Source organism: Anolis carolinensis, chromosome 3, assembly GCF_035594765.1.
Source record: "Anolis carolinensis isolate JA03-04 chromosome 3, rAnoCar3.1.pri, whole genome shotgun sequence".
In the NCBI taxonomy this organism is placed as follows: domain Eukaryota; kingdom Metazoa; phylum Chordata; class Lepidosauria; order Squamata; family Dactyloidae; genus Anolis; species Anolis carolinensis.
This window is the reverse complement of record NC_085843.1, coordinates 208,463,789-208,476,144: the sequence shown is the minus strand read 5'-3', so window position 1 is coordinate 208,476,144 and position 12,356 is coordinate 208,463,789. Positions and strand designations below refer to the sequence as shown.

The 12,356-nt window shown below is 37.4% G+C and overlaps 1 protein-coding gene across 6 annotated transcripts in view; it reads right to left on the bottom strand.

Annotated features, from left to right (window-relative positions):
• The window catches only part of plce1 (phospholipase C epsilon 1), a 245,765-nt gene that overhangs the window by 24,057 nt on the left and 209,352 nt on the right, over positions 1-12,356 (bottom strand). For 5 of the 6 annotated variants that reach the window (XM_062976167.1, XM_062976168.1, XM_008115322.3 and 2 more), the window contains 7 exons: positions 9,606-9,713; positions 7,899-8,015; positions 6,885-7,043; positions 5,884-6,013; positions 4,004-4,045; positions 3,154-3,278; positions 1,851-1,968 (listed from right to left, as the gene is read on the bottom strand). In XM_062976167.1, coding sequence (XP_062832237.1) covers positions 1,851-1,968; positions 3,154-3,278; positions 4,004-4,045; positions 5,884-6,013; positions 6,885-7,043; positions 7,899-8,015; positions 9,606-9,713 — 799 coding nt within the window. The remainder of the gene's footprint in view (positions 1-1,850; positions 1,969-3,153; positions 3,279-4,003; positions 4,046-5,883; positions 6,014-6,884; positions 7,044-7,898; positions 8,016-9,605; positions 9,714-12,356) is intronic. The other variant, XM_062976166.1, reaches the window with a different exon arrangement.

Genomic DNA, 12,356 nt, shown 5'->3' with positions numbered 1-12,356 from the left:
ATGAGCCAGTGCGCAGGATTTTCTGGGACATTTTTTACATTTTAGGTTGAAGAGTTTATATTCTCATAGTATAGTGTTATGCTGGAAAACGATAGACTGCAATAGAGACATAGTGCAAAATACACTGATGTCCCAATGCAAGTATTTCTAGAAAATATGGAATGCCCATGGAGTTGCTATGCTTTCTGAGGCTTTCGCATCTTGTTTAAACACAGAAGTACAATGAGTGTTTGCTTATAAAGCTTTATAAATATCTTTTCTAAGGTATTGAGGCTACATGGTGACCCCTTCTACACTGCCATATAAAATCCAGATTAATTGCTTTGATCTGGATTATATGGCAGTGTAGACTCATATTATCCAGTTCAAAGCGGATAATGTGGATTATCTGCCTTGGTAATCTAGATTATATGGCAGTGTAGAAGGGGCCTAGAACACCTGAAAGGGGAAATCTGTGAAAACTGATCCACCACCACCATCACCACCATCATCATCATCTTGCAAAACCAGATATGACTTTGGACCCACATGCATAATAATAGCAACTATAGACAAATGTATTCATTTTACTTAGGCCCCTTCTGCACTGCCATATAATCCAGATTATCTGCTTTGACAGTCTGGATTATATGGCAGTGTAGAAGGGGCCTTAGTGGAAACAACCAACTCTTTTTCTCCAGATGCCCTGACCATTCTTAGGCTGGATCTACGCGGCTCTATATCTGAGAATCTTATCCCAGATTATATGCTTTGAACTGGGATATAGGGCAGTGTAGATCTAGCCTAAGAGTCTACACTATCAGATAATCTGGGATAAACAGATAATCTGGGATCAGATTTTAGGATATAGGGCAGAGTGGAAGGGACCTTCGTCATATGTTTAAAAGCAATTGAATGGGGACACATTTAAGCGAAACCATATTCTGATATAGGGTGGACCTTATAGAACAAATGCAACTTGACACTTTAATTACCATAGCTCAATGCTATGGAATCATAGAAGTTATAGTTTTGCCTTCTCTGCCAAGAATATGGATGCCGCACCAAATTACAACTCCCACTATTCCATAGCATTCAGCCATGGTAATTAAAGTAGTGTTATACTAAATTAGTTATATAGTGTAGATACACCCATAGTTAGTAGCAAAAAAGGATGTACACTGATCAGCATGTTGCAAAACATTCCACAGTAAATGTTTTCTTTTAAGATCAGGTCCTCTGATGACAAAACTGACAAAAATGCTTTAAGGTAGAACTATTATCACAGTAAGTAACGTACCATAGTCCGCAGTATTTCACTGCAAAAAAGATAATGTAAGCTTTCATTTTTCTATGCAACAGAATTAAACTCTTTAACTTTCCCCCTAATACTTCTGTAAATCAGTTTCATTCTTGCTTTGGGCCATTTTCCTTCTACAACCCATCCATTGTATCATGGCTGATAGCCCAGTCTCCACATGTTGTCTATTCTTACTTCACTCCAATTTCCTGCTTATGCTTCTACTCCAATCTAATCACACTCTTTCAGTTCCTCTACTGGGTGGTAGCCAGTCTTTACTGAAAGGATTAGTTGTCTTGTAGATGTGTGTATGTGTTTGAAACAGAGAGAGAGAGAAAAATAGGGAGCAGAGAAGCAAATCTTCGCCTAGAAGAGGCATTTGGCAAGTGAAGAGACAGAATAAAGACCTGCTTTAGAGAGTGAAATCTGGCCTACCTAATTTCCCATAGAAGAAGAATTCTTTATTTAAAAACTGGCATCTCAGGTGGTTTGCATTCTCCAAAGCAAAAATTATCCTTAACTGCCAATCAAACTCAACAACAATCACTAACAATTAGAATCATATACTTACCAGGGAATTTCACAGCTTGACAGTAGATGACAAGATCTGACAGTTCGGGCGCTATCTGTCTACTTTCTTTTTTATTTTGAGAGAGATAGAATTCTTCACCTAATTCCATGTCATAAATCTGTGGTTGATTCAAGTGATGAAAAATAGTTGTCATCATAATTAATAAATGTCCAAACTGCATTTTAACATCTATATTAAAATCAAAAACTATGGATACGATACTTTATCATATCCTTTCCTTGGTTTCCTTAAGCCTGCAATGCGGTATTCCTTTTCCCCTATTGCCTTTCAGGCCCTTTCTACACCGCCATATAAAATCCAGATTATCTGATGTGAACTGGATTATATGGCAGTGTAGACTCATATAATCTAGTTTAAAGCAGATAATGTGGAATATGGAATATGCCTGCCATAGATGTGGGTGAAACGTCAGGAGAGAATGCTTCTGGAACATGGCCATACAGTCCGGAAAACTCACAGCAACCTACTGATTCCGGCCATGAAAGTCTTCGACAATACTATCATGTTTTCTAATGAGTTATGTTGTTTCATGATATTGCCAAAGTCTGAAAACCTAAGTTTGGTGATATCTATTTCTATGTAGCATTCAGGTTTGATTTGCTTCTGTAGGACCCAATTATTTGTCTTTTTGGAAGATCTCTCCTCCAACACCATATTTAAAACACACTGATGTTATTCCTGTCAGTTTTCTTTACCGTCTAGATTTCACAGCCAAACATAGAAAATGGCACAAGGTGGAGTATCAATGTAATATATGACTATTTCATATATTGCACGTTTACTGTTCTCTGCATGCAGTTGACAACAGAATCTTTGCCTATCAAAGCTGAAGCTACAATAAACGGGCCTGAATAGTTTTCAGCTTGTTAATACAGTACAGTCTCACTTATCCAACATAAACGGACCAGCAGAATGTTGGATAAGTGAAAATGTTGGATAATAAGCAGGGATTAAGGAGAAACCTATTAAACATTAAATCATGTTATGATTTTACAAATTAAGCACCCAAACATCATGTTTTACAACAAATCGACAGAAAAAGTAGTTCAATACACAGTAATGTAATGTAGTAATTACTGTATTTACGAATTTAGCACCAAAATACCTCAATATATTGAAAACATTGACTACAAAAACATTGACTACTAACAGGCCGACTGCATTGAATAATACAGAATGTTGGATAAGTGGAGGTTGGATAAGAGAGTACTGTAAATTCCAGTTATAGATCGCAAGTCATCTTCAGTATGAATATATATCTGGGGGAAAAGATAAGTACTACCTTTCCTTTATTATTGTATATGGCACTGTCCATCTTCTTGATTCTTTTGGCAGTTTCTTCACAGTATTCAAACTGGAGTTTATCGATGGTTAACTTATTCTCAGGTCGGTCTTCCAGAATGTTATCTGGAAAGTAAACATCATCTGACTGAAGGGTGGTAAAGTCAAAGTAAAATGGAATATTTTCTGACAAAGCTGCTGTTTTCATACTAAATAATAAAGTATTATATTAACTAAGCCAATGATCATTTTATTTACTCCAAACTAGTATCCTCTGGATATATTGGACTTTCACTCCCAAAATCCCCTGACCAGCATAGCTGAGAATGGTTCCCCAACACATCTGCAAATGACCAATTTAATGAAAACTGTTGTAACTCATCTTTTCCAGTTATGCAGATATCTTATTTCCTTACGAAGCTTTTCCTCTTTAAAAAATAGTGGAATAATACATCAAATTGCATCATTTATTTTAATAATATTTTCTACCTCACACATAGTGCTAACACATACAGTACATATTTGCAACCGAGGTGTGGCACAGGGGAGTGACAAGGAACTAAAGTGCTTACTAAGAACTTCACACTGATTCATTTCAATTCATAACCAAGCAAGAAACTAACCATGTATTTTAGCCAGCCTACTCATAACACGTGACTCAATGAACTACGTAGTATAGCACATGCAAATATTGTGATTCCCAAAAAAGAAAATCATGGTAAATGGCCGAAATGCTACACTGTTTCAGTAACCCGTGAAAGTATGCATTCAAAATATGCACTACAGGATGTTTTTGAAATGCAGTGCAGAAATCCATGCAGTTGCGACGCTTGACCAAATGGCCTTTTTACCTTCCTGGCAGTTAGGAGCAGGAGAAGCATTAAGGACATCAGCTAGAGGAGAACAGAGTCAGAAAGGGAATAAGAGTAAAGGAAATTAGGAAATAGAGCCAGAGAATGAAAATTACATTAGGACGATGTCGTCAAACTATCAACTTGTCACGAGCACCTGCGGAATTGCTCCAGGGAAACAACTCTGGAAATGCTATTAAGAAGCAATTTAAAGGGAAGAAGTCGGATTTCGAAGAAAGCAACTGATTCCAGATTATCCTAGTATTCAGCTGACTTTATAATGTGAGTAATTAGAAAACTTGTTTGAAGAAGGAAATCAGATATTACATTTCTTTTAAATCTGGAGAAAATGCATATTGAGACTTGAAAACTTGGATGTTCCAACCTGCCTTTGAGTAACAGTTTAGCTTGTGAGCATGGCTGCCCAGCCCTAATCTATTGTTTTGGTTTTCCAGCACTTTATTTCCAGCCTGTGCCCTATTGTTGTGCATTTTGCACAAACCTTGCCCTTCTCTCTCAAATCTGAACGTGCCCACTTTTTCCAGTTACTGGTTGTGATGTTGATTGACGTATTTTTATTATGTTTTTATTTTTCTAGTTTTTAATTGTTTTAATTATTTTGTTTATTTGGTATATGTTTTAATTACGTAATTCTGAATTCCTTGTTTATGATGGGCTTGGTACCCATGTAAGCCACCCCAATTCCCTTCAGGGAAATGGTGGTGGATTATAAGAATAAAGTTGTTGTTGTTATTATTATTATTATTATTATTATTATTATTATTACATATTAACAGATGCACCCTTAACACACATCAAAAAGCATTATAGCTTTGCTGCAATGATCCACTGGGCTTTTTCAATTACATAAAAAAGCCCAATAAGAGATTAAAAGACATGTTTTTGGTGTTTTATTTTAGCATTCTATTTTCTAATGCTTCTTGTTTAATTATATTCTGACTAATCGGATCTCATAGCTGATAGAAAATGTGCACTAACTTCCAAGCAGCATGAAACAAGCTTCCTGAACAGAATGTTTTCTTCTAGGCTACTAATAAAACCTTTGAGCAACTTAGGGCCTTCCATACAGCCATATAACCCAGAATATCAAGGCAGAAAATCCCACAATATCTGCTTTGACCTGGGATATCTGAGTCCACACTGTCATATATTCCAGTTCAAAGCAGAAAATGTGGGATTTTATTCAGCTGTGTGGAAGGGGCCTCAGAAAAAACAGAAGTTATTTTGTGCTGTTAGAACACAACTCAAAGTGGGAGCAGTAGGCATAGCCGTTGAAATACAGATGTAATTTTCACTTCAGTACAGATGCCATATCAGTCAATAAATCATCCTATGCAGTTTGGTTATATTTCCAAATTATAAAAAATCCTTTAATTTCAGTTGCATACCTATTAATGTGAATCAAGTTTTATTATTATTAATCATTGGAGAACAACTGATAGGGATTTCTGGCTATATTACCCCCTTCTGGCTCTTAGGCCCCCTTCTATACTGCAATATAAAATTCAGATTATCTGCTTTGAACTGGATTATATGGCAGTGTAGACTCATATAATCCAGTTCAAAGCAGAAGGGGGTTGAGAGATATATTCCTTCTTCTGCCATGCCTCTCCCGGTTTTGGAATTCTTTAAAAACTCTAAATGCTCCTGGGATCAAGGGCCAACTATTTAACCAGCTGTTCTGGGCACAAAAGATACCTTTTTAAAAAACAGGAAGTAAACCAGATGTCAACCTCCATAATGAAATATTTGAACTGACGTTTTGATTTGTTAAGAAATCCCAAATACAGTTACGACAGAATCTGTGACTGTGCCATAAATCTCAACAACACAATAGTAGAATAAGTACATTTCTTTACCATCAGAAAGAGATTCATAGTCATAGTCATATTCATCTTCCTCATCCTCTTCTTCCTCATTTGGAGTAGAAAGATTCACCACATTGCTACCATTACTTGCCTGAGCTTGCATGTGTGCCAGCTGATGAGCCTACGGCACCAAAAAAAAAAAAAAGATCAATAGTTTAGAATCTACCATAATATCTTAAAGTCCATGTTTAGCTTTGCCACTGAGCTATGTACCTTTCCCCAAAAGTGGTTCTTCCTTGAAGAAATCACATCCATCTTCCAGGAACAAGCAAAAACCAAAGGCAAAGCTTCCAAAGTAGCTTCTTAGTTAGGCCAGAGGATCAAAACAGCTGAGTATATGTCAAGGCTACTGGAAGTCTAGACTTGCTAAAGCAATTTTTAGAAGCAGCAATTTTATCACTATAGTGGAATGCTAATAATAATATACTTTATTTATATTCTGCTCTATCTCCCCGAAGGGATTCAGGGCGGATTACAGAACACATATATGGCAAACATTTAATGCCATTATATAGTTAACAAGGGTAGACAATACATAGACAGAGGCAAAGATTCCCTCCATCTTTCCATTTCCAGCATCTGGAGACTGTACTCAACTCTGGTGACGGGGGTGAGGGGGTGTGCTGCTGCTCCTCCATCTTCCATGCCGAGGAGCTTTTGTCGTCCTTAGATGTCCTCCAGATCGAATTGCCTTATGGGTGCCTTTTATAACTTCCCCACTTTTTAAAGCAGTACCTACTTATCTACTCACATTTCTGCTTTCAATCTGCTAGGTGGGCAGGGAGCTGGGGCTGATGGCGGATGCTCACCATGATCCGGGCTTGAACTGCCAATCTTTCGTTGGCAGGATTTTCTATACCTAGCGGTTAGCCCACTGAGCTAATCCTGGCCCCATGATGCTAACAGAGATCAATGATGCTATCAGAGTTCATTGTAAAAATATATATACAATACAAAATATATTCCTTGAATCTTCTTCTATAAAGTCTTACCTTCTGTTTTAATATATCCACTGGAGTTTGATGTGCTTTGAGCTTTTTGTTTTTAAGCAGAATTTTCCCCCTCAATTGAAGGGGAGAAGGCAGCATAGGGTCATCAGAAAAATCACTTTCAAATAAAAACTTAGTTACAAGCTTTTCTCCAAACGTATTCTGGAATAACAATAAATTATAAAGTATTAAAGAAAAGGACCCAGATCCCAAACCACACACTCTAAATGGTAGCATTCACACAATTTTGATGATTAAATCCTGGTTGAAGAAGCTGTGATAAACTTCAAGTTTGCATACAGCCCCACTTACTCCACCCTTAGAGGAAGGAAAGAAAATAAGCAACAGCTTCTTATTATATGCAAATCAATAAAAGGTAAAGGTTTCCCCTGACATTAAGTCCAGTCATGTCTGACTCTGGGGGTTGGTGCTCATCTCCATTTCTAAGCCAAAGAGCCGGCGTTGTCCGTAGACACCTCCAAGATCATGTGGCCGGCATGACTGCATGGAGTGCCGTTAGCTTCCCGCTGGAGCAGTACCTATTGATCTACTCACATTTGGCATGTTTTCGAACTGCTAGGTTGGCAGAAGCTGGAGCTAACAGCAGGAGCTCACTCCGCTCCCGGGATTTGATCCTGGGACCAATAAGCCATGGCTAATAGCTTCTAATAACATATGAGTTAAAGTTGACTTCCATATCATGACATTAACTTGTAATGGTAATGGAAGTATATGATGAACTGCAAGTTCCAGGCCGATGTACTCACTATTTAAACTAAGCAAATGTCTACATATGCCTATACTTTCCTTAACTCATTAAGCTAGAATCTGACTATTCTTTTCATTAAAAAACATGATAAAATGTTCACCAAAAATCCTGATATGTAAAAAACAAATCATCAAAAAGCTTCAAAACAAAACTTTGACATTTTCCATTTTCACACAGCAAAGATAGATAGATAGATAGATAGATAGATAGATAGATATCTATCTATCTATTAGTTTCTTGTAAGATACCTTGAAAATGTCAGCCATTTTTCGTTGCTGAGGTAAGGAACAGTGGTTCTCAATAGATATAATGATTGGCATGTCCGAGGTGAAAAAGGCACTACGATCAATGGCTTCAACCACTTCCTGCAAAAGTAACAATAATTATATCATCATGATATTCAGAACACATTTGTTTGCTCCACAAACTACTAAAGGAAATCCAGCCTCAACATGCTGACTCCAGACAAAAGAGGCAAAAGCATCTCTTCCAGGAGGAAATAGTTTGGAAAGCATTCCTTCTACCAACACAAATAACCTGTTAATAACCCCATTTTGTAAAAGAAATGCCTTCCAATGGTCTCTTACTGGGAGAGCACTGGGAAAGGAGGGGCGTCATGTGATAAGTCCAAGACAAAGATATTGTTTTTCTGCTGTGATTACGATTTGCAAGCCTTGCATGATAAACTTCTTCATCAAACACATCTGGGAGGCATCTGATTGTGAAAGGCTCCTGTGAAAGACAGCTCCAGCAGCTGTAGTGAGATCTTAGGCCCCTTCTACACTGCCATATAATTCCGATTATCAACCATCTTACCTCGTAATAAGGTCTCGGTTGTTCTAAGTGTTTTTTGTGTAAATTTATATTCTGTGATTATGTCTTGTTTTGATGTAATGTCTCTTTGTTGGCATTGAATATTTGCCACATGTGTTGGAAACTGCCCTGAGTCCCCTCAGAGAGATAGGGTGGTCTACAAATAAAGTTATCATCATCATCATCATCATCAAAGCAGATAATCCAGATCATCTGCTTTGAACTGGATTACGGTATATAAGTCTACACTGCCATATAATCCAGTTCAAATCAGATAATCTGGATTTTATATGGCAGTGATGAAAGGGCTGGAATAACTTGTTTCAAACTGAAGGCCCACAAGCTGAATCCGGCCAACCATGTCATTTTATGTGGCTCTCTAGGTGCTGGACTACAACTACTATATTCCTCATAATTAGGCATCATGATTAGAGCTGATGGGAGCTGTGATACAGTAACACCTGGAAGGCTGCAGTTTGTTCTGTTTAATCAGAATAGTTGGGTTTGAATTTAGATACAAGGCTTGTGGATAAGATGTCTGACTTCCAAAATGTACTTTAACCTTTCCCCAACCTCAGCCACAAATGCTGTTGAGTTGCAATTACCATTATGTCCCATTCACATGGTGGATAAGTGATGGGAGTTATCATTCAACAGCATCTTGGGACGCAAATTGACTAAAAACCAAAGAGCACCATCCAGGGCTAAAGCCAGAAAAAAATATTCGGGGGGGAGGGGATGACATTTTTTTAGTGAATCATGAAGTGTAGTTCCATCATGTAAAATAATTTAGAAATCAGGCTTCATCGATAAACTTCAGTGGACACTCAAGACAGATAAACTTCAGTGGATACTCACAAGGATTTGGTTAACCAGTTACAATTCATGAGTAAACCAGGTTTTTTTCTAAAACTTTTCAGGGGAGGCTTGAACCCCTACCCACCCCCCTTGGCTACAGCACTGGCACCCTCCATCATGTAAAATGTATAGCTGGCCTTCTCTTATCTACAGGTTCTCTATCCATGAATTCAACGGTCCTTTAAAGGCAACCATAAGGCTGAGTTTGACACCTCCGCCACATAATTATTAGTAGTAGTACACTTTTCTACTGAAAAAGACATTATTAGCAAAATACCACATACCTTAAAAGGAATCTTAGTAGTAAGAGTATGCCCATGATAAATAACTGGCATTCCATCATCCCCATCCCAGCAGTCTAATTCAACGCTCCTACACCCTTGCAAGAGAACCTTAAAAAAAAAGAATACACTACTGCATTACCTCAATAGATATTGTAAGCATAGGATAATTTTACAAGAGGGTAAATTCCATGAATGAGAAAGGGTGATTATATAATAAAAAAACCTTAACTTGAACTATCTTGGATACAGCCAAAGGTCTGAAGTTATAAAGATTTCAGTAAGCATAAGGTAATTGCCCTAAAGCAAGAAAATGTATCAAGGTGCAAGAAAACATATGTAAGGTACATCAATTTAAAAAGCCTTTGACAAAGAAGTTCCTTTTTACAAAGTCTTTTTTTCAACCTGCTCAGCCCCCTCTCCTCTTTTTCTTCTTATCCTCTGTCAACCTGCAAGTTTATTAAAGCTGCATTACCACTGAGTGAAACAGCGTTAAAGAAAGACAGACTCTGTGTCTGTTTATAGCAATAAGTCTACAGTAAACAATGCAATAAAGCATGAGCTGGGGAAAAATGGGATTTTACTCTAGCGAGTGTTACTGTCTTTATTTTTAAAATAAGCAAAGTGAATGGCAGCTTCCTCCAGAATCCCTTATTGAGAAGGAATGAACAGCAAAACAAAGAGAAGAAAGGAAAGCAGACAATACTGCCTCGTCCAGCATGTTAAAAAATATACAGTGTTCCCTCACTTATCGCGGAGGTTATGTTCCAGGACCACCCGCAATAAGTGAAAATCCACGAAATAGGGACGCTATATTTATTTTAATATTTATACATTATTTAGTAGTTATACACTATTTTAAGTCTTTATCAACCAATCGTGTGTTGATAAATCGCCTCCTTCTCCTCCCGTTGCCGCTTGGGCTCCTTTTCTTTCCCTTCAGCTTCTCCTTCCTCACTTCCTTAGGCCATAAATGGTAATTTTTTTATGACTCATAATATTCTTTTAGAGTTTATTGAAAAACCGCAAAAAACCGGAACACTGTAGATCTAGAACTTTGTCCACAAAATGGAAATAAAGAAAGTGGAGGCTTTAAAAAACAATCCCTGAATGCATTTTGGAAAAGCTTTCAAACTGGTTTCTAAGAAGTTCAAAATGTTTTTGTTTATTTAGCCAAGGCTCATCTGACCTAGTTATTTCAATTTACGTGCGCATATTGTTAATTTTGGATAAAAGTTGTGCTGAAAAATGTTGAAATGCTCTTCTTTTTATACGGTAGTGCAGGAACTCATCCTTATTTTTTCCCCATGTAATTTGTATTTCTAAGTCGCAGTGGTGCAATGGGTTAAAACCTTGTGCTGCTGAACTGCTGACCTGAAGGTTGGCAGTTCGGGTCTGCGGGACGGAGTAAGCTCCCATTGCTAGCCCTAGCTCCTGCCAACCTAGCAGTTTGAAAACATGCAAATATGAGTAGATCAATAGGTGCCGCCTTAGTGGGAAGGCAAAAAGACACTCCATGCAGGTATGACGGTCACACGACCAGGAGGTGTCTATAGACAACGCAGGCTCCTTGGTTTGGAAATGAAGATGAGCACCTCCCCCAGAGCCAGAGGTGAGCATGACCTCCAGAAGGCAGAAATGAACGGAGAAGCCTTTGCCTTTGTCTGTGCATTTGTGTTTCATTGTACAGTAGAGTCTCACTTATCCAACATCCGCTTATCCAAAATTCTGGATTATCCAATGCAGTTTGCCTCCCACCGGATCAACAGCTGTTTCTCTAGACAGCAAGGACTGAACTTTTTATGTATTTAATTTCCGACAATGTTGTTACTTTAAATTCATTTCATGCAATTCTATCTTTATTTGTAGTCAATTTGTTAGTAGCCAATGTTTTTGTAGTCAATGTTTTCATTGTACAGTAGAGTCTCGCTTATCCAACTTTCGCTTATCCAGTGTTCTGTACTAGCCAACGCAGTTTGCCTTTTAGTAATTAATGTTTTTGTAGTAAATATTTTCAATACATTGCAATGTTTTGTTGCTAAATTCATGAATACAATAATTACTACATAACGTTACCGTGTATTGAACTGCTTTTTCTGTCTGTTTGTTGTAAAACATGACGTTTTAGTGCTTAATTTGTAAAATCATAATGTAATTTGATGTTTAATACATTTTTTTCCTTAATCCTCCATATTATCCAACATTTTCGCTTATCCAATGTTCTGCCAGCCCGTTTATGTTGGATAAGCGAGACTCTACTGTATTGTGATGTTTTGGTGCCAAATTCATAAATACAGTAATTACTACATAACGTTACCTATTTTGGACTGCTTTTTCTGTCAATTTGTTGTAAAACATGATGTTTTTGGTGCTTAATTTGTAAAACCACAACGTAATTTGATGTTTAAAAGGCTTTTCCTTAATCCCTCCTTATTATCCAACATTTTTGCTTATCCAATGTTCTACTGGCCGGTTTATGTTGGATAAGTGAGATTACTGTATTTCGCTTTAACAAGACATTGAATGTTTGCCTGTGTCTGTTTATATTCTGTAATCCACTCTGAGTCTCCTTGGGGAGAAGGGCATAATATAAATAGTTATTATTATGTTATTATTATTATTTCTAGTACCAACTTTTCTATTAAAGAGGTAATGCCCAGGACCACATCTACTTTGTTAATAATGGCCTCTTCAACACTACCATATAATCCAGACTATCAAAGCAGATAATCCAGATTATCTGATTTGAACTGA